The 17,259-nt window shown below is 36.8% G+C and overlaps 3 protein-coding genes across 4 annotated transcripts; 1 reads left to right on the top strand and 2 right to left on the bottom strand.

The window, feature by feature from the left end:
* Positions 1–1,821: 1,821 nt before the first annotated feature.
* Positions 1,822–7,503, top strand: LOC133716166 (uncharacterized). Its single transcript, XM_062142893.1, has 8 exons — positions 1,822–2,756; positions 2,908–2,931; positions 3,018–3,212; positions 3,292–3,366; positions 3,446–3,583; positions 5,667–5,739; positions 6,934–7,141; positions 7,252–7,503. The coding sequence occupies exons 1-7, from the start codon at positions 2,651–2,653 to the stop codon at positions 6,983–6,985; spliced, it is 663 nt and encodes a 220-aa protein (XP_061998877.1). The 5' UTR covers positions 1,822–2,650; the 3' UTR covers positions 6,986–7,141; positions 7,252–7,503.
* A 271-nt stretch (positions 7,504–7,774) lies between these two features.
* LOC133716165 (110 kDa U5 small nuclear ribonucleoprotein component CLO) lies at positions 7,775–14,807 on the bottom strand. 2 transcript variants are annotated; one of them, XM_062142891.1, is made up of 13 exons: positions 14,515–14,807; positions 14,350–14,420; positions 13,868–14,098; positions 12,930–13,679; positions 12,126–12,194; positions 10,820–12,013; positions 10,574–10,672; positions 10,338–10,496; positions 10,084–10,169; positions 9,807–10,005; positions 9,296–9,406; positions 8,661–8,867; positions 7,775–8,120 (listed from the first exon to the last, which is right to left on the bottom strand). In XM_062142891.1, exons 4-13 carry the CDS (start codon positions 13,662–13,664, stop codon positions 8,022–8,024), a joined length of 2,958 nt encoding a protein of 985 aa, XP_061998875.1. In that variant the 5' UTR covers positions 13,665–13,679; positions 13,868–14,098; positions 14,350–14,420; positions 14,515–14,807; the 3' UTR covers positions 7,775–8,021. The 2 variants fall into 2 exon arrangements, with proteins under 2 accessions (XP_061998875.1, XP_061998876.1); XM_062142892.1 differs by having other exon boundaries at positions 13,868–14,112.
* An 871-nt stretch (positions 14,808–15,678) lies between these two features.
* On the bottom strand, positions 15,679–17,043 carry LOC133716207 (uncharacterized). Its single transcript, XM_062142926.1, has 2 exons — positions 16,939–17,043; positions 15,679–16,215 (listed from the first exon to the last, which is right to left on the bottom strand). The coding sequence occupies exons 1-2, from the start codon at positions 17,041–17,043 to the stop codon at positions 15,679–15,681; spliced, it is 642 nt and encodes a 213-aa protein (XP_061998910.1).
* Positions 17,044–17,259: the final 216 nt, after the last annotated feature.

The raw sequence follows: 17,259 nt of genomic DNA on the forward strand, positions 1-17,259 counted from the left end.
CAAACCTCAGTAAAATATTCAGACTAACACAATAACACACGTGAACTAACTAGAAGTGATAGATGACCTTTGTTTCCTAAGTGATATACATCAAGGATAACTCAGAACATATTTAGCTTATTGTCTGATTCAGTTGTCCATCATGATTCATTGACAATTAATCTGAGCATGGCAAAGAACTTATTGCAGTGAATTTCAAGTGAAATTTGGAGTCATTTTATTAACCCGATAACCGTCGGGTTTGGAACTCAGCCACTTAGATCAAGATCAAAAAAAAGCAAAAGACGGAAAAGAAGAATAGAAAAGAGGACAAGATCTCGCCGAGAGAAGAGAGGAATAGAAGAGACGAAAGCAGAAGATCTGTGAGCTCTGGAAAGAAGAGAGAAGAAAGAAAAGACCGGTTGCAAGGTATTTGATTTGTGGTTTGAATCGATCTGTGGTGTTTGTTGTTGGATTTTTTCTTCTTTTGTTAGATGTTTTTGAGGGGGATGATACTTTTGTTGGGGGTTTTGTCGGTTCATTGAATTGGGGGTTTTCTTGGTTCATTGAAGTTGATTCTAAGTTGTAGGGTCTATTCCTTTCGATTTGATCTAAGCTGGTCGAAGAGGTTGCTGGGTTTTGGAAGAGGTGTGTGTTTGATTTGGGTATATGTTTGGTATAATCTCCTTTCATTGCCATTGCTCTTATGAATATTGTATATTAGACAGAAGATGGGTTAGAGACGGTAAGTGTTCACCATCTATGCTTTTGATTTTAAAGGTGGTTTGTGTAAACGATTTTGTTAGTTTTCAAATTGCTATTATAATGGCTACTTCGGGTGTTTACTACATGCTTCGATTAAGTGAAAAAAAGACCTTAGTATCTGAGGAATGGTTATCTCCATGGACTATTCACTATTATTAGGCTTTGATTCCGCTATGGCTATAAACAAATCTCTGTAAAAATTTCAAACGTGGGAAGTATTGTCTTTGAATTTGGTGCAATTTGAGGTCTGAGTCTTTTGTTTTCTTGCATGTTATGCATGACTATAGTTGTTTTTTGAATTATACTTGCCTATGAGCTGCATACCCTGGAGTATGGATTCTGTCAATTCCTTTCGCCCTATTTCAATCTTGGGGTGTACCTCTCAGCGCAGCTTTTAAGATATTGTGGTTGCTTTCTTGAGCTGAAATATTTCAATCCATGGCAGCAAATCACCAAACAAGGAAGATCCGAAATGAAAAATATGCAACTAATATGAAAGTTTTTTATTGGAAAATGAAAAGTCTCTCTGGTATATTGTTGTGTGAGTTTTATATATAACTGTGAAGAAGAAAAAGGAAGAGTTATCAATAAGAGAAAATTTATAATAAAAATAAGTTGAAGAATAGTGAAAAAAAGTGTTACTGTTTTTGGGTGATCAGGTTTTACTGGAAGTAAAAGAATGTTGTTGTGTTTAAAGGGATTTATTGAGTTGAGTTCAGTTCAGCAACTAATAAAAATAAAGATTTTAATTCTAAGAGGGACCCCTGCATCTTTGAACGAATGATGGTACAAGTATGGGAAGACCAAGTGTGCCTTCTTCTAATCTCCTATCTTCGTTTGATTTTCTTTTCTCATTTTTTTATCATTATTCTGATCTCTTTTTCTCTTAATCGTACATCCTAAAATATGAAGCATTTGGTGATTTGCTGCCATGGATTGAAATATTTCAGCTCAAGAAAGCAACCACAATATCTTAAAAGCTGCGCTGAGAGGTACACCCCAAGATTGAAATAGGGCGAAAGGAATTGACAGAATCCATACTCCAGGGTATGCAGCTCATAGGCAAGTATAATTCAAAACACTTACCTTGACTTTTTATTACACAGAAGGCACTCCACACCTAAATTGGTCCAATTGAATACACAGGTGCTGCAAGTAAAACCAAAAGCAACAAAAGATCAAGAGTTTTTCATGTTCATTTTTTTATCATTATTATGATCTCTTTTTCTCTTAATCGTACATTAACTGTTATAATTGTCTGTTGGATTATTGTATGGAATTGATCAAAGGTCTTTTGCTGTTATTAGCTGAGTTGTTTCTGTTTTGCTGAAGATGGCTATTGACCGGTTGTTTGTTTCATCTGCATTCTTTGTTACCTGAAAAAGAAAGAACTTTGCTTGCACTTTGTTAATTGAAACCTTTTTTGTCTTATGCATAGGTTAATTAAACTATCAGAACGTTCTTTTTTTTTTTTGCTTTATTTTGCTTTATCAGGAAAAAGATCTTTCTTTTTCTTTTTCTTTTTTCTAAAGTGGATATTGAGAGACTTTTGGTCCGGTCTCCTAATTCTAAACTCCATGGTTAGCTTGGAAGAGTACCAACAGTTCAAATGAATCCAATTTGGCCGCTGAACTTAGTTTTCTTCTTCTTCTTTTTTTTTCCTAGGTCGTTCCAGTTTTATAAAAGTTCAAAGAAAGCAACAATGAATATTTAAAGCCTAACTGTATGAGCGTGGTTGTTTACGTACTTTCATCAAATTGAAATAAGAATTTGTTGTTGTAAGAAAAATTCTTCTCCTTTATTTTTGTAATTTTCTTTTTCTTTTGTTTTTGGTTTGGTTTAACAAATATTGTATTGGCATTTTTTTCTGTAGTTATATAATTAATTTGATAATTATGTTACAGTTATGTTTGCTTTTTACAAAATTTATGCAAAAGAGTCTACATATCTATGGCTGCCACTGTTCCTTGGTCTACTGTTTAACGTTGTCTGCAACTTTCATTCTTATTCAGGTATGAACTTTGAATTTTTGTTTGCTCAGTTAGTGGCTTTGTTTGCTTTCATTGTGTGCTGTTTTTGTACAAAATACATTATATAACTATGTTTGTCCGAGTAACTATGTTGCATTTTGTAATTGGTTTTTCCTTTCTGTTCATTTTGCAGAGCTTTGGGACAGTGTGCACTCAGGTTGTTTTAATGTTTCGCATTGAGGTTTGATTATAAAAGTGGTTTTAAGTCATTTTTTATTTTAATTCCCTTCCTTTTCAATGTAGTTATGGCATCGGATATCAGGCACAGAAGAGGAAAAAGATTGTTGGAACAAAATGATAGTGAAGGTCTCAATCGTGATGCAGAGATAGAAACAAGAAACAACAGTGAGAATTTTTATACCATGAGAGCCCAAATTGATACTGGGGGTTTTAATACAGAGGGAATGCATCAAAGAAGATCAAGAAGGCCAAGACGTGGTATGTATATATAAAAATTGAATGTATTCTGTTCTTCATCAATTCAAATTCAGTAACATTGTCTGAATGTTTTTTATAGTTCCTGAACCTGCAATAACAGAGAAAAATTACACCTCTGAACACTTGAATAGAGGATCAAGAAGGCGAAGACGTGGTATGTATATATTAAAATTGAATGTATTTTGTTCTTCATCAATTCAAATTCTGTAACATTGTCTGCATGTTTTTTATAGTTGCTGAACCTGCAATAACAGAGATAAATGACACCTCTGAACACTTGAATTTAAGAGTTGAACCTACCGAACAAAACAACAGTCTGTTGTTGAATCAAACTTCTGTTAACAGTGAAGATTCGCATGTTAGTCATACAGGTATAATGGATGAGTTTGCATCAGTTTTTAAAAACAAAAACATTTGATGATATGTTTATGACATTATTCAATCATTTTGATTTTCCTTTCATCTAAATAAATACAACCTAATGGAATAAAAGGTATAATTTTTTCTTCATTCATCATGACTTCATATTTACAGTGTGAGTAATTTTTATCATCATTGCCATCATTGTTATTAATTTATGTCATATTTTACATTCAGGTCATTGTTCGCTCTCATTCGGTCAGGCATCATATCAGAAAAGTAGAGAAGGTTATTTGTCAAATTTTAGTCTCTGTATCAATCAAATATGCATATGCATTTGCTTACCAAATGTAATATTACTGTTGTAGGATTTATTATGAGATATGAAGATTCGGGTGATAATATTCATGAATGCAATTATTGCAATGCGAAATGACAACTTTGCTTGCACTTTTGGGCTATGAATTAAAGGTTTCAATAGGTATGGATTTCAATTGCTATTGTTTTTGGTGTTGAAGAAAGAGAAGTTGGTTTGTATCAATTGTGGCGGACTTTGTGATTCTGGACACCACAAGTATAACAATGTATTTTCATGACTTCTTTAATTCATCCGGAATGAATTTGTTCATAGTTTTCTGTCCTGAAGCTTATTGATTTATGTATCTACTATGATTCTCATATTAGTAGGGTGATTTCGTACTTTGCACAAAGTGTTTTAAAAATGGGAACTATGGGAAGAACAAATTGAGTTAGATTTCAAGTATAACGAGCAGTTGAAAAGAGTGGTAATACTGGAGTTGAGTGGACTGAATCAGAAATTTCTTTTAACTCCTAAAAAACTTCACTTTTGTTCCTAAGAGAAGTACTGTTGATAAGGGGAGCTGAGGTTTAGAATAGAAAATTTGTGTGCGATATTATTTGCTTTCTTGGACGTATTCAGAAAACCCTAGAATTGGAATTTGAAATTTTTTGATTGATGGTGTTCCCTTGGGGTTCAGTTGCTCGGAATTTTGGATCCCACACCTAAATTGAAGAAATTTTTACATTCATCATTTCCTTTATGGCATTGATATTCGAGTAATTGTTGATTTGCTTTTTGTGTTGTTTCTGGGAATTCTGATTAGTTTGTTTTTGTTTAGGGTTTGATCTTGGAATTTCAAGATGCTGGCCAGTTTTGTTCATAGAATGAATGGACCAACACTTTGTGGAGCTCAGTTCGTAGAAGATGTGCAGACCTATCTCACCTAGCTCTGCCGTTGAATTTCTCCAAGCAAGGTATGCTCATTAAGATATACTTCTTTCTCAAAGCCCAAGTCTCTTTCATGTTGATCATTGCGGTTTTGACTCCAGTAGTTCTAATCGATTTCCCAAGTTTGAAACTTTGCACAGGTGACTTGCTAAAACTTAATTGGGATTGAAATGAATGAATATATGAATCCAACCTCAAAGATAGCCTTTTTTTTTTTTTCTCTCTCTCTCGCTCTCTCAAATCCTGGTTGGATTATACTTCAATTCAAATTAGTTGATCATCTCATACACTGCAAAATATTTTCTCCATTAGATGAGGAAGCCTGGATTTGACGGATTTGACGGTAGTCTTTTATCATACAATCAAATTCATTTTGTCATTCTGAAGCTAAATGGATTGGATTTTAATTTGTTTAAATGCACAGTAGGGAAAAGGATTTATAGTTTTGAGTTCCGATTATGTGAGATCGACATGGGGGGCCAAGGCTTTAAACTCATACCATGCTGCGGAGTTTTGTATTCTGTTTTAGTTGATGATTTTATTGTTAAAAAGAAGATTACAGATCTCTATGGCTACTAATTTGTATAGCTTTTGTAATTTGTTTCTTTTTATGATTTTTGACTTTGGTTTTGTTGTTTTTTAGATAGAGTACTCGAATCCTAAAACCAATTATGTCTAGGGTTGGACTTTGTTTGCAGACTTGCATTTAAAGAATGAATTTTTCATGAAGTAAGTCTATTATCAACATTCCTCCCATTATTATTAAGAGCTTAGAGAAGAACACAAACAATATGTTTTGTGGATATCGTACTCCACCGTACTAACGAGGTCCTCTATTTCATCAGTCAAGGACGGGATGCTTCAAAATTTAATCCAGCATTACCTGCTGTTCCATTGTGTTAAATACTTCAAATGCAGGTAGTTTTCTTTCTAGCTTGGTTTGTTATGTTCCTGTTATGTAGACCAGTTGTTATCTGTTGTTCAATAGTTCAAATTTAGTCCAGCATTAGCTGTTGTTCAATAACAGTTGTTATCTTTGAATCTCTTATTATTTTTTATGAGAATCTGTATTCAATATTTACATTATGACTTGCTTATGATTCAGCTTGCATTGGGTGAGGTTTTTGGAGTAGACCAATCTGTTGCATTGAAACTACTGGGATGTGAAAGATCATTCGAACCTCTTAAAGGTAAGGTTCTTACACAGTCATTTAAATCATAACTCTAAAAAGTTGATGCTGATGTTGTGAAAATAAGTAAAAGAAAGGAGTACTGCATATAAAAAAGACTACATGCTCTGACTGAGGAATTGAATATGTGGAGGAAACAAATGCATCTCTCTGACCTGCCAGTAAGTAACGGAATTACAAGGCATAAAATCTTCACAGTGCTCTCAAGATTTTGATTCATCACAGGGATATTACATGTTTATTAAGCTATAGTTGACTCCGGGACGGAATTACAAGACACTTTCAAGTGTGCATAAAATCTTCACAGTGCTCTTAAGATTTTGATTCATCACAGGGATATTACATGTTTATTAAGCTATAATTGACTCTGGGAAGCTCAAATCATTTATGCCTTCAGTGTAACAAACATAATACAATTAAACTTGCCTTCATTCTCACCTTTTTGTATTGTGTTTCTTGCACTGAATATAATGATCTGAATTAGAAATGAAACTCTTGCTGCCATGTGGGTTTCTGGTTTGATTTATTGTGAAAGTTACTGTAACCTGCACTGATTATTTTGATCAAAAGCTATTGCAACCTACCCTTTCTGAAAAAAATAAAAATATTCTACTTGGTTCTTAACTGTACGAGTCCAAACTTTTTAGAATTACATTGCTTGGCAGGCTCTATTGCTATCAAAACAAAGAAATGTATTATATGGATTGCAACTTTGGTCAATAATATAGCATCTCTAACCCATTTAAGAGCAGGGGGAGATATCAGAAATCATATCAAACGTTTAAAATATAAAGAATGCAGATGCTGTTACAATTAAATGAAAGAATGGCTCAGCATAACTAGACTATAAAAGTACCACCGTGTCTTAATTTGGATTTTCATTTCCCTGATCCTAACTATAATTGACAATTTTTAAATATAGTTATGGCTTTGAAGACCAGGGCGACGAGGAAAAAAAGGTTCTTAGAAAGTGATTGTAGTGCCACTAATTTGTATTGTGCTGAAAGTCATGATAAAAGCTTATCAAGTCGGGGGACTGTGACACGAGCAATGATTAGACTTTGGTTGCCGCTATAGCTGAAAGTTCTTTTTCTTATAGAGACACAATCATCAAATCATTGCTAGAACAGGTAGTTAAAAATTGTTAGTTTCATTAAATCTATAGTTTGAGCAAAATTTATATTCTACTTACAAATTCAATGTAATTTACGTTGTGTAAGTTCCGTTTGCATTGATGCAGCCAACAACAAAAAGGAAACGAATGGTGAAGGACCAGAAGATTTGTACAGTTTTGAATATGAAAATGTAGAAGGATTGGTAGTGCTTTGTAAACTCAAAACAATTTTATTGGCAGGAGTAATCAACAAAAAACAAAATGCCAATATCACTGCATTATATATGACTGATCTTCATTGCTTTGTAAACTCAAAACAATTTTATAGGCAGGAAACTCTCTTATTTTATCACAATCAAGCCATTTTAATTCATATCAGTCATTATTGTAAACTGTCCTGCAACAAAGAGGGGGTACCATTGCTATTCAGTTCTGTGCTGCTTGGTTTACATAAACGTTCTGCTATGTAATATTATAAAATCAGCAATAATATTGTCTACACAAGCAATTACTTTCTTCAACAATCTGCTAAATCCCGCAGCAAAGCGCGGGTATACTCATCATAAGGTGGAAACAAAAAGTTGTGTTCAATTGATCCTTCCTAGTCCAATATCTGAAAATAAATGAAAGATAATGATGAAATAGGGTCTGCACAAAAAATAATAATGATTTTCACGGATCCGTAGCAAATAGTAGCAAATAGCACAATACAGCATCTTTGCATTAGTAGGTCACATCATTTTTCCAACAAAATTAGAAAGCGCTGCGACAGCCGGAAGTTACAACTGTATAATTTCTCTTTTGGCATACGAGCTCAATGTTTCTGTTCCATCCTATTAAAATTGCCTACAACCTCTCTCGACTATGGATTTGTGGACACCATATCATTAAGCCAGTCATATCATTTGCTGGTGAATATCAGCTTCCTGCTGAGCCAGTTCCACCATCATGGCCTCATCGAAAAATTTGCTGATGCTCACATCCTCGCTCATTCCCTGCAAATTCAATATAAAACCCATTATGCCTAGATATGGCATTTCTTCCACAGTTTGCGAATTATCTATAGTAGTAATGTAATGCATGCGGAAGAAACTTGATACTTGAGTTTTGTGGAGGTACAGAAAGTCTTATTTGATGCATCTTTTTGACCAGATGTAAAAGAAAACAGTATTGACCAAAAGAGGAAAAAAAAAGACAGTAGAGACATGAGTCGCTGTGAAGAAACTTAAGACTTAAGTTCTTAAGTTTTGTGGAGGTACAAAGAAAGATACAAGTCCATTTGATGCATCTTTTTGACCAGCTGTAAGACAAAACAGTATTGACCGAAAGAAGGAAAAAAAAAACAGTAGATACATGAGTCGCTGTGAAGAAACTTAAGTTCTTAAGTTTTGGGGAGGTACAGAAAAAGAAACAAGTCCATTTGGTGCATCTTTTCGACCAGATGTAAAGAAAACAGTATTGACCAAAAGAAGAAGAAAAAAAAAACAGTAGAGACATGAGTCACTGTGAAAGAGAAAGGACGGGGATGCTTATACCTTTCTACGCCTTGTCTTGACCATAAATTCACGAGCCAGGTGCTGAATCGGTGCGGGTTCAAGTGGTCGCAGAACAATACTCTTGTCAAGAGGATCCCCAGGAACTATAGCCCAATGATCAAAGACTGAGAGGCAAAAAGCCTGTCCTTGAGTATGGTACCTCAAGTCCGTCTCAAAACCAAACGATTCTATGACGGGTAAAAATGCCTGAATTACAAGGAAAAGGAAAAAGGGAATGAAAATAAACACACATACATATATACTAGGAACACAGACAAAATTACAACATGACAATGACAATTAAGTTTCATGAATTTTCCATGAGAGTCAGATTAGGTAGGTACTCTATTACTGACCAAAAAAGATCGGGTGTTACTGACTTGAATTATAACTGACAATGTATTACAGTCTGTGATTTTTGAAATCACAATATCTATGACGCAGTATGGAAGCATGGCTTTATGTCGTTTATTGACCAAACTAAAAAAAAAAATGTTTTGAGGTTCAATCCCTCATTCAGTAAAAACCCAAATCATCCAAATGGACATACTTATCAGCAATAATCACATCACAATAAAACCCAGGACCAGTAAAATGTAACTCGAATATTGCACAACGAAGTTCAACCACTGTACCTTAACGATGTAAGCTGGGGTCCCGGGTTGAGGAACGTCGGCTGTAACATGTCCACGCCTGCGAGATAAAACAGTGTAGATTGCAGATATACAGTCGATTGGCGTTTGTATCTGAAACAACAGCACCAAATTTATCAGACAACAAAAGTACACTGCTTATCTAAGTGTCTGGATATGCATATGTTAAACAATTTTGGTTCCTCAGGATCTCTATTTAAAAGGAAATTATTAAATGACTGTAGCTTGACACAGAACATAACAAGAAAATATTAATCTAATGTAGAAAGAAATAAAGAGGAAAGCAACAAGATGTACCCTGGTTTAGTTTGACATTATGCTTTGACTTCAAATAGCATAAATGGCTAAGTCTAATAGAATTATTGCTACTAAGACTGAGCAGCTTGTTACCACCATTTTGTTCCACATTTACACCAAAAAAGAAACAAGCTATGTTAATAATCGATTTCTGAGAACCAAATCTTATCGTCGTATGGACTTGAGGATTATTTACCTCCACATAATATACTGGCTCCATGAGCCGTGGGGTTGCCATTAGGAAAGATGAATAGGCCACACGTCGAGATGTGGGAATGATTTGACCAGATCCACGATGCAACGGCTCAGGTGCAATCCTTGCATCAACTATCTTGAACTTAACATTTCTGATGGGTTCATCACACAGAGGTCCTTCTCGAGCACCCCACTGAAACCTGTCAACAGTAACAACATGGTGAGTAATAATTAAACCACACTATCGGGGCAAAAACAAACAATGATTTATTCATTACCCTTGCACAATGGAGTCTTTCACAGCATTCAGCAAGCTCTTGTCAACTTCGCTTGAAAGTGTGTCATCAAGTAGTATGTTGGGTCCCTAAAACATACAACCCTTTGTCAATAAAAGCATATAAAGACATGAAATGTATGACTACTAGGTAAGGAAAGGGGATGAATAAAACAAAATTTTCATAAAGACATACTTATAATTATAAAATAACTATTACGATTTAGAACCATAAATTTGTTCTATTTAGATTATTACCTGCTTATCAGGACCGAATGCCCATATGGACCGTGCAGCAAGAACATCCCACTCATACCTAGTCTGGAAGAAATTACCTATATCTCTCCTAGACCAATCAATGCTTACAACACCTTTCTCAATGTCCTCCGCAAGTCCTCTCTCTAATGGCTCTGCAATCTACAAATCAAAGGTTTTTAGCTGGTCATAATGTGAAATTGATTCACATAATTTCTGAAAATTAGATTGGTTCTTACCATAGTAATTTTATTCTTCTTGTTTGGTGTTTCAGCAAAACACTTCATTGATGAAGATTCCACAACTGTTTCGCAGAATGAAACAACAGGATCTGCAACCTACATTGTAAGTGAAGCTTAAAAACTACACTATAAAATATCAACCAAAAAACTCAGCACTGAAAATAAGTCAACAGGTGAATTTGATATTTTTGCCATGACACATGAGAAAAGTGAAGAAGTGATGCAAGTGTGAGCAGAAAATACCTTGACTTCTACTTCGGAGTAGAGCTCTCTGAGGTCCTTCATGATGGAATCCAAGTACAGTTCTCCTGTACCTAAGATTGTGTGCTCCCCAGACTCCTCAACTTTGGTGATGGCAAGAGGATAACTCTTGCTGATCTTTCTAAGACCCTCCACCATTTTTGGCAACTCACTGGGATTTAGAGGCTCAGTTGCCGTTTTCACCACTGGCAGTGTATTGAACTGAAGAGGACGGAATATGTATACATCCTCGTCATAACTCTCATTACACAGAGTGGCAGTTTTCATTATGGAAGCATCCACACCTTCGATGAGAACCCAAGTACCAGGAGGAGCTTCAGCTATAGGTATCCTATCTCGCGCTTGGTAAAGCCATAGCTTCGTTACTTCTTTGACTGTCATGTCCTCCTCATCGTCAGGTGAATACCCTTCTCCCAATACTCGTACTGACTGTCCTGTCTGAATCTTGCCACTGTATACCCTACCAAATGCATCGAACACACTACAATCGGACTTGGGATACAGCTTGGTAACATTTACCATCAACGGGCCATTGGGATCACAAGTTTTCATGGCTTTGTAAATCAAAGAGTCTTTTGGTCCAGTATATGTGTGGTCGACTTTCCTTGTTGCAGCATCTTTAGGAGAAGGAATATGTTGCACAAGCATATCAGTGAAGCCCGAGGCAGATCCAAAAACCGAGCTACAAGCCAACCTCAGTAGAGGCCTAACATTCAATTTGTAAGCTGCATTGCTAAGGGTGACACCAAGTTCAGCAAGAGTTGCCTCAACACTCTTTTTATGTTCTCCAATCACCTGGCTATATATTTTATACAGGGGTTCAAGCACAAACTGGACAAACGACCTTTCTCCTCCACTTGCAGGGGGTTTTCTCCTGAAAGCCCTGTCCTCAGGATGATAGTACATATCTCCCCATAGACGAGAAGCAAACTGATCCGCGTCAAAAGCGATCCCATGAAGCTTAACATATAGCTTCGCAAATGATTGCAACGTGAACGACCATCCTGCAGTAGCGCTTGCAAAGCATACATTTCCAGCAACAGGATCAATAACTTGTACATGACCAGCAGTTGAAGAGGCAGCCGTTATGTGGTTATTAATCACTTCCAGAGTATGCCTAAGCTTGAAGTAAGCATCCCTTGGGGGCAATTTAAGTTCTGTTATCAACCTGTCAACCTTTGAAATGAAAATGCAGCCCATAAGAATAATAGTATAGTCAATGGAAGTACACCGCTTTATAGAATGATCAAAGAGCAATAGAACAGCCTGTGAAAAAAAGAAAATCTACCTTGTTGATTACAACCACAATTGGTAGGCGCTCTTGGATTGCATGGCGTATAGCCCTCTCAGTATTTACCTGTTGATCAAAATCATAAAATTTTATAACCATGCTGAGTATGAATGCCACACAACTAATACATAAATAATAATTTCAGAAGTTAAAACTGTAAATGCATTAAAAAGAATAGAAAACTATGTTTCAAATAGGCTACAATGGTCAGAACAAAAGTAAAAAGCTACAATATCTTGGGTATAAGATATTAATGTATGTAGTGAAGATGCCTCTCACACTCACGAGCTTGTGTAGAGACTGTATTGGAAATCATTGTAAATTTAAGAAATTACAGCAATTGAATTGAATGTTTAAAGTGAATTACAATATCTACAATAAGGCACTCACAGGAATATGAGAATTAAACAATTAACTTCTTTTAAATCTCAGGAATATATAGGGAAAGAATTTTGCAACAGCAAGCATGCAGGAAGGCTAGTTCTTCTAAAGCTGAGGCAGTGATATATGGTAGCCATGTTATGTTGAAACATGTTATAAGCTTTTTAAGCAAGTATATCCTGCAACTGGCACCGGATATACCAAACCACTTTCTAAGTTTTGCTTACATGAAGGTAGGTTTCTCATTGGATTAGGGTTTCAAACTTCCGCTGATAAGTTGAAATAATCCAGTTCTAATTTAGAAAATGATAGCATGACCGAGGACTCTCGTCACATAGACAATGAACCATTACGTTTTCACTATCTATGGAATAATAATAATAATAATAATAATAATAATAGAAAGATAAAGTTAATTACCATCATCCCTTCTGCAGCATCAACAATGAGGACAGCACCATCAGCGAGCCTAAGTGAAGCAGTCATTTCATCAGAGAAATTGACATGACCAGGAGTATCCATGACATTGCACAGGTACGACTTTGAATTGCTATCCTCAAGTACAAGGGACATGGGAACAGCCTTAATAGATATCCTCCTCTCTTGTTCATCAATCCTCGTATCAGTGTACCTCATGTGCTTATCACTATTTGCATCAAAAGTAGACATATGATGAGTCTGTTCCACCAACATATCCATAAACACCGTCTTCCCATGCTGCAAGTGCCCCACCAGCGCCACATTCCGAACCAGAGCAGGGTTCGACATAAGACCAACAAGAAACTGCGTCGACACATACGTCGAGGAGTCCTTGACACCAACCTCAAACTTAATATTCCGAACCGGCTTGATAATCGGCTGTTCAAGGGGCTGTGCATCTTCATCCATGACCAACGTCTCGACATCTTCACCGTACACCTCCTCCGCTGTAGGATAATACTTCTTATCCTCAGCAAGAACAACCTGGTTGTCCATATCTACATCATTGGAGGCAGTCAGCCACCCATTCGGAGCATCATCACCGTCAGACGCCGCACCTCTATCTTCTAACCTATCCGGAAGCTCCTCATCTTCTTCCTCCCTATCACTCTCCTGGTCAGACTCAATTTCGGGTCCTATATAGTTCCCGAACTCGTCGTATAGACTATCATCCATCTTAACAACTCAAATCTGCTATTCCACACAGCTAATTAGTTCGATTATCGCCACAAGTTTGATATCGAACAAGTTAGGGCTCTAAACTCTCGAAATTTAATGCAGAAATCAGATAGGTTTTCGACTTAGGAACTAGAATTTCAATGTGAGCATACAAAAGAATAGATAAACGAAAGTGTGAAGCAAGCAAAGAGATTACGTACCTGGAAATCGGAGGTTTCTAGGGCAAAGAGCGCAGAGTCTTCACCGCCAGTGTTGAGAGAGAGAGAGAGAGAGGGTTTATACAGGGGACACTGTATTTGGAGCTGGAGCGCTAATTTGAGAGCTTTTATAGACGGACCCTGAGCGGCGTCGTTTTGTATCTGAGGTAATGTTATTTTCTAGGCCTGGGCTCGGTGCAGATCGGGTCGGTTTGAAGATATCCCTTCCATAATCTGCTTGATAAACACTATCCCAGCTATTAAAATTCAACAATATAATCGATGAAATTTAAAATCATAACCCAACAGATACAAAGATACATGATTAAACGCAATTCCAAACAATCATACCCCAACAGATCGGAGTTTGATAAACACTATCTCAAACAATCAAGGAAAGCCCAAAAGATAGTATCGAATATCGATTCAAGGAAAGCCCAAGAGATAGTATCGAATATCGATTCAAGGAAAGCCCAAGAGATTACCGATTCAAGGAAAGCCACGGCGGCTTTGCGAGCGTCGGGAGTGGAGCTCCAGTCGAGAGAGACGGCAATGGCTTTCATCAAAACAAGAGAATAATCAATGGAAAGAAAGCAGAACAAGCATCAATCTCAGAGAGAGAGAGAGAGAGACTCAGTGAGATGGCATACCTGGCCGGCTGGCCCTGTTTTAGTATTTTAGATGCTTCGACCGACAACAGAAGAAGAAAGAGGCGGAACCGAGCACGGCGGCCGACGCCCCACGGTGAGAAACTGAGAATCGTCACCGTCTGACAGATCGAAGACGACGAAGACTCGAAGAGAGTGAGAGTGGCCGTCTGAGACTGAGAGAGAGCGAAACGAGGTGTGCGGCCAAGCTAGAAAAAAGACCCCCACTCGAGCATTAGGGATTTCAACAGCAATTTGATCAACTAATTTGGACCCAAAGGTTTAGGGTTTAAGGCTTTGTTGGTATCCTACATGCCTACACTTAAAAGTCTAAAATCGTAAACCATTAATAATATGCCAATTGCCAAATTTTTAGGGTATATGTAACTAAAAAGGTTAAATGTTAATTTATTAAGTTTTTTTTTTTTTTTTTTTTATTCAAACTGATAATTTCATTCACTGATGCCAAAAGCAAAAAGGGTAATAGCAGCACATAGATGCCTCTGCCCCCAAACTTATTACATAGTATTTTTCTCCACGAGATCTTGTAGCCAAATAGGACCTATTTCCTTGCAAAACATACACCCAAATACCTATCTGGAAACCGGCGGCTCGAGGTCAATGGAAGCTTAATGTTGATGGAAGCTTCGTACCCCAAATACCTCATGGAGGTGTTGGTGGCATACTGAGAGATGATACAGGGAAGTTCAAAGCTGCTTTCGCATTCCCTATTCAATCAGTTGCCTCAGCAAAGCAGGTAGAACTTTGTGCCATCACGAAGGGCCTTGAAATGGTGAAAGCCTTACAGATTAGTAACCTTGCCCTGCTGTTCAATGTCATTGTGCAGCATACCCCCAGATTGTGTAATCGAGTAGCTCACCGTCTAGCCAATGTTGCCTATGAGGCCAGTATGGGTGAATCATGGTTTGATCATCCTCCCGACTATATTCTGGAAGTACTAAAGCATGATTATAAGAAGCTGGGGTCAGATTGCCCTCCACATTAACTTTATATATATATATATATGCTTTATTTCAAAAAAAAAAAAAATATGACCTATTTCCTTGCAAAACATACACCCAGTCATAGCCAAAGCTGACCGGGCTAAAGCATGAGCAAGCTGATTGTACTTTTTCCTAACATGCTTCCACTTAACCATCTCCATCTCTACCATCCATGTTTAACATCCTCAATAATAGCCCCAATCTCATTCAAGTCAAAGCCATTACAGTCTAAAGCCTTCAACACATTCAAGGCATCACCTTCAATCTCCACTCTAGTAAAACCCAACTCTTTACAATAAAGGACTCCATACCTTAAAGCTACAGCTTCTGTTGCCAACGGACTAAGTGTCCCATCAACAGGAACAGCCAATGCACCCTGCATCCTTCCAAATTCATCAAGAACTACTGCACCCATACCAACCCTTCCATTTTTTACATCACCTGCACCGTCAAAATGAAGCTTCACCCAACTAGGAGGAGGAGCCTCCCAAATTAACGAACCTGCATCATTGTCACTAGATTGCAAAGGCTGCTGGTCCTTTACATTTGCATTGGACCATTCCTCTATCCACTCTACTGCTTTGTGGAACAACTCAGAAGCTTGCAGCTCCTTACCCCTATGAAAAGCATTATTTCTATCATGCCAAATCCACCAAGCTATTCCTACAAACAATTCTATCTCCCTAACCTCTTGAAGTTTCTACACAATTAATTTAGCGTACTTATCTATGGTCAGAAGGCATGTACATCATAAGTTGTCTCATACTAAAAGTTCTAGATGACACAAGCCGCCGAACAAATGACAAGTAACCCTCATTGTAAACAAATGCGCACAATTAGACAAGCGACAAACAAGAGAAAATCGCAACCTAGTGGAAGATACATGACTCGAAGAAAATGAACAACAAGTAAGTTCGCCTAGAGACCTCAACTGGTGTACGAAAATACTAGTAGATTGCAAAGAGGTGATTATTCACACATTTTTGGTGTACGCTATGTTACTAGTAGAGACATTTTTGGTGCATGCAAAGAGGGGATTATTCACATATTTTTGCAAAGAGGTGATTATACTATTATAGACCTCAATTGGTGTACGCTATGTTACTTGTGAAATAATAAAGGAGGTGATTATCACACATTTTTCTCTTTTTGGTTGACAAGATTCACCATATGAATTTCAACGAGCAGTGCAATACTGATTTGTTCGTAAGGGCCGTAGAAAAAGTCATTACATAGAAAGTTAGTGTACACAACTAGCACATCCAAAAACGAGTATACTACAAAGTACACTCATAGCAGACCTACCTTTTATAAAATAAGCGCAAAAACAAAAACAAAAAAAACATAACTCCTCAAGCGAAAACAAATAAAATAAATACGAAGCTACTTATTTCTTATCAATGTTTTCTCCTCAAGCGAAAACATAAGCCTCTGAATTAGCATCAATTGAGGTAGTCATTTCCTCAACCGGATTCGGCACCATGTCCAGTGAAGATTCCACTTCACTAGCCTCACCCAAGACCTCCATTGCATCCTTTTGTTCCTCTGAATTCCCCAACGCTTCAACCAAAGCTTTTTACCTGTTTTTTATTTTAAAAAATTTTTATGAAATAAAATAAAATAAATTAAACTAAGTTGTAAAAACAAAGAGTTGGAATTGAATTATGGTGAGAGCATCTCCAGAATGTTATTAGAACTATTTTTGAAGTCCTCTAACTTCTAAAATGTGTTAAAGAGTAGATAA

Source organism: Rosa rugosa, chromosome 6, assembly GCF_958449725.1.
Source record: "Rosa rugosa chromosome 6, drRosRugo1.1, whole genome shotgun sequence".
NCBI lineage: Eukaryota > Viridiplantae > Streptophyta > Magnoliopsida > Rosales > Rosaceae > Rosa > Rosa rugosa.

What these genes read in the sequence shown, in the direction of transcription:
- LOC133716165 (XM_062142891.1), bottom strand. Translation starts at nt 13,664, where the DNA reads ATGGATGATAGTCTATACGACGAGTTCGGGAACTATATAGGACCCGAA. An exon ending in AGAAGAATAAAATTACTATG is followed by an intron (nt 10,497 to 10,573) that starts GTAAGAACCAAT and finishes TTTGATTTGTAG; the next exon opens with ATTGCAGAGCCATTAGAGAG. An exon ending in TCAAGACAAGGCGTAGAAAG is followed by an intron (nt 8,121 to 8,660) that starts GTATAAGCATCC and finishes TTGAATTTGCAG; the next exon opens with GGAATGAGCGAGGATGTGAG.
- LOC133716207 (XM_062142926.1), bottom strand. Translation starts at nt 17,043, where the DNA reads ATGGAGGTCTTGGGTGAGGCTAGTGAAGTGGAATCTTCACTGGACATG. An exon ending in ATGCTAATTCAGAGGCTTAT is followed by an intron (nt 16,216 to 16,938) that starts GTTTTCGCTTGA and finishes TTAATTGTGTAG; the next exon opens with AAACTTCAAGAGGTTAGGGA.
- LOC133716166 (XM_062142893.1), top strand. Translation starts at nt 2,651, where the DNA reads ATGTTTGCTTTTTACAAAATTTATGCAAAAGAGTCTACATATCTATGG. An exon ending in CAACTTTCATTCTTATTCAG is followed by an intron (nt 2,757 to 2,907) that starts GTATGAACTTTG and finishes TTCATTTTGCAG; the next exon opens with AGCTTTGGGACAGTGTGCAC. An exon ending in ATCAAGAAGGCGAAGACGTG is followed by an intron (nt 3,367 to 3,445) that starts GTATGTATATAT and finishes TGTTTTTTATAG; the next exon opens with TTGCTGAACCTGCAATAACA.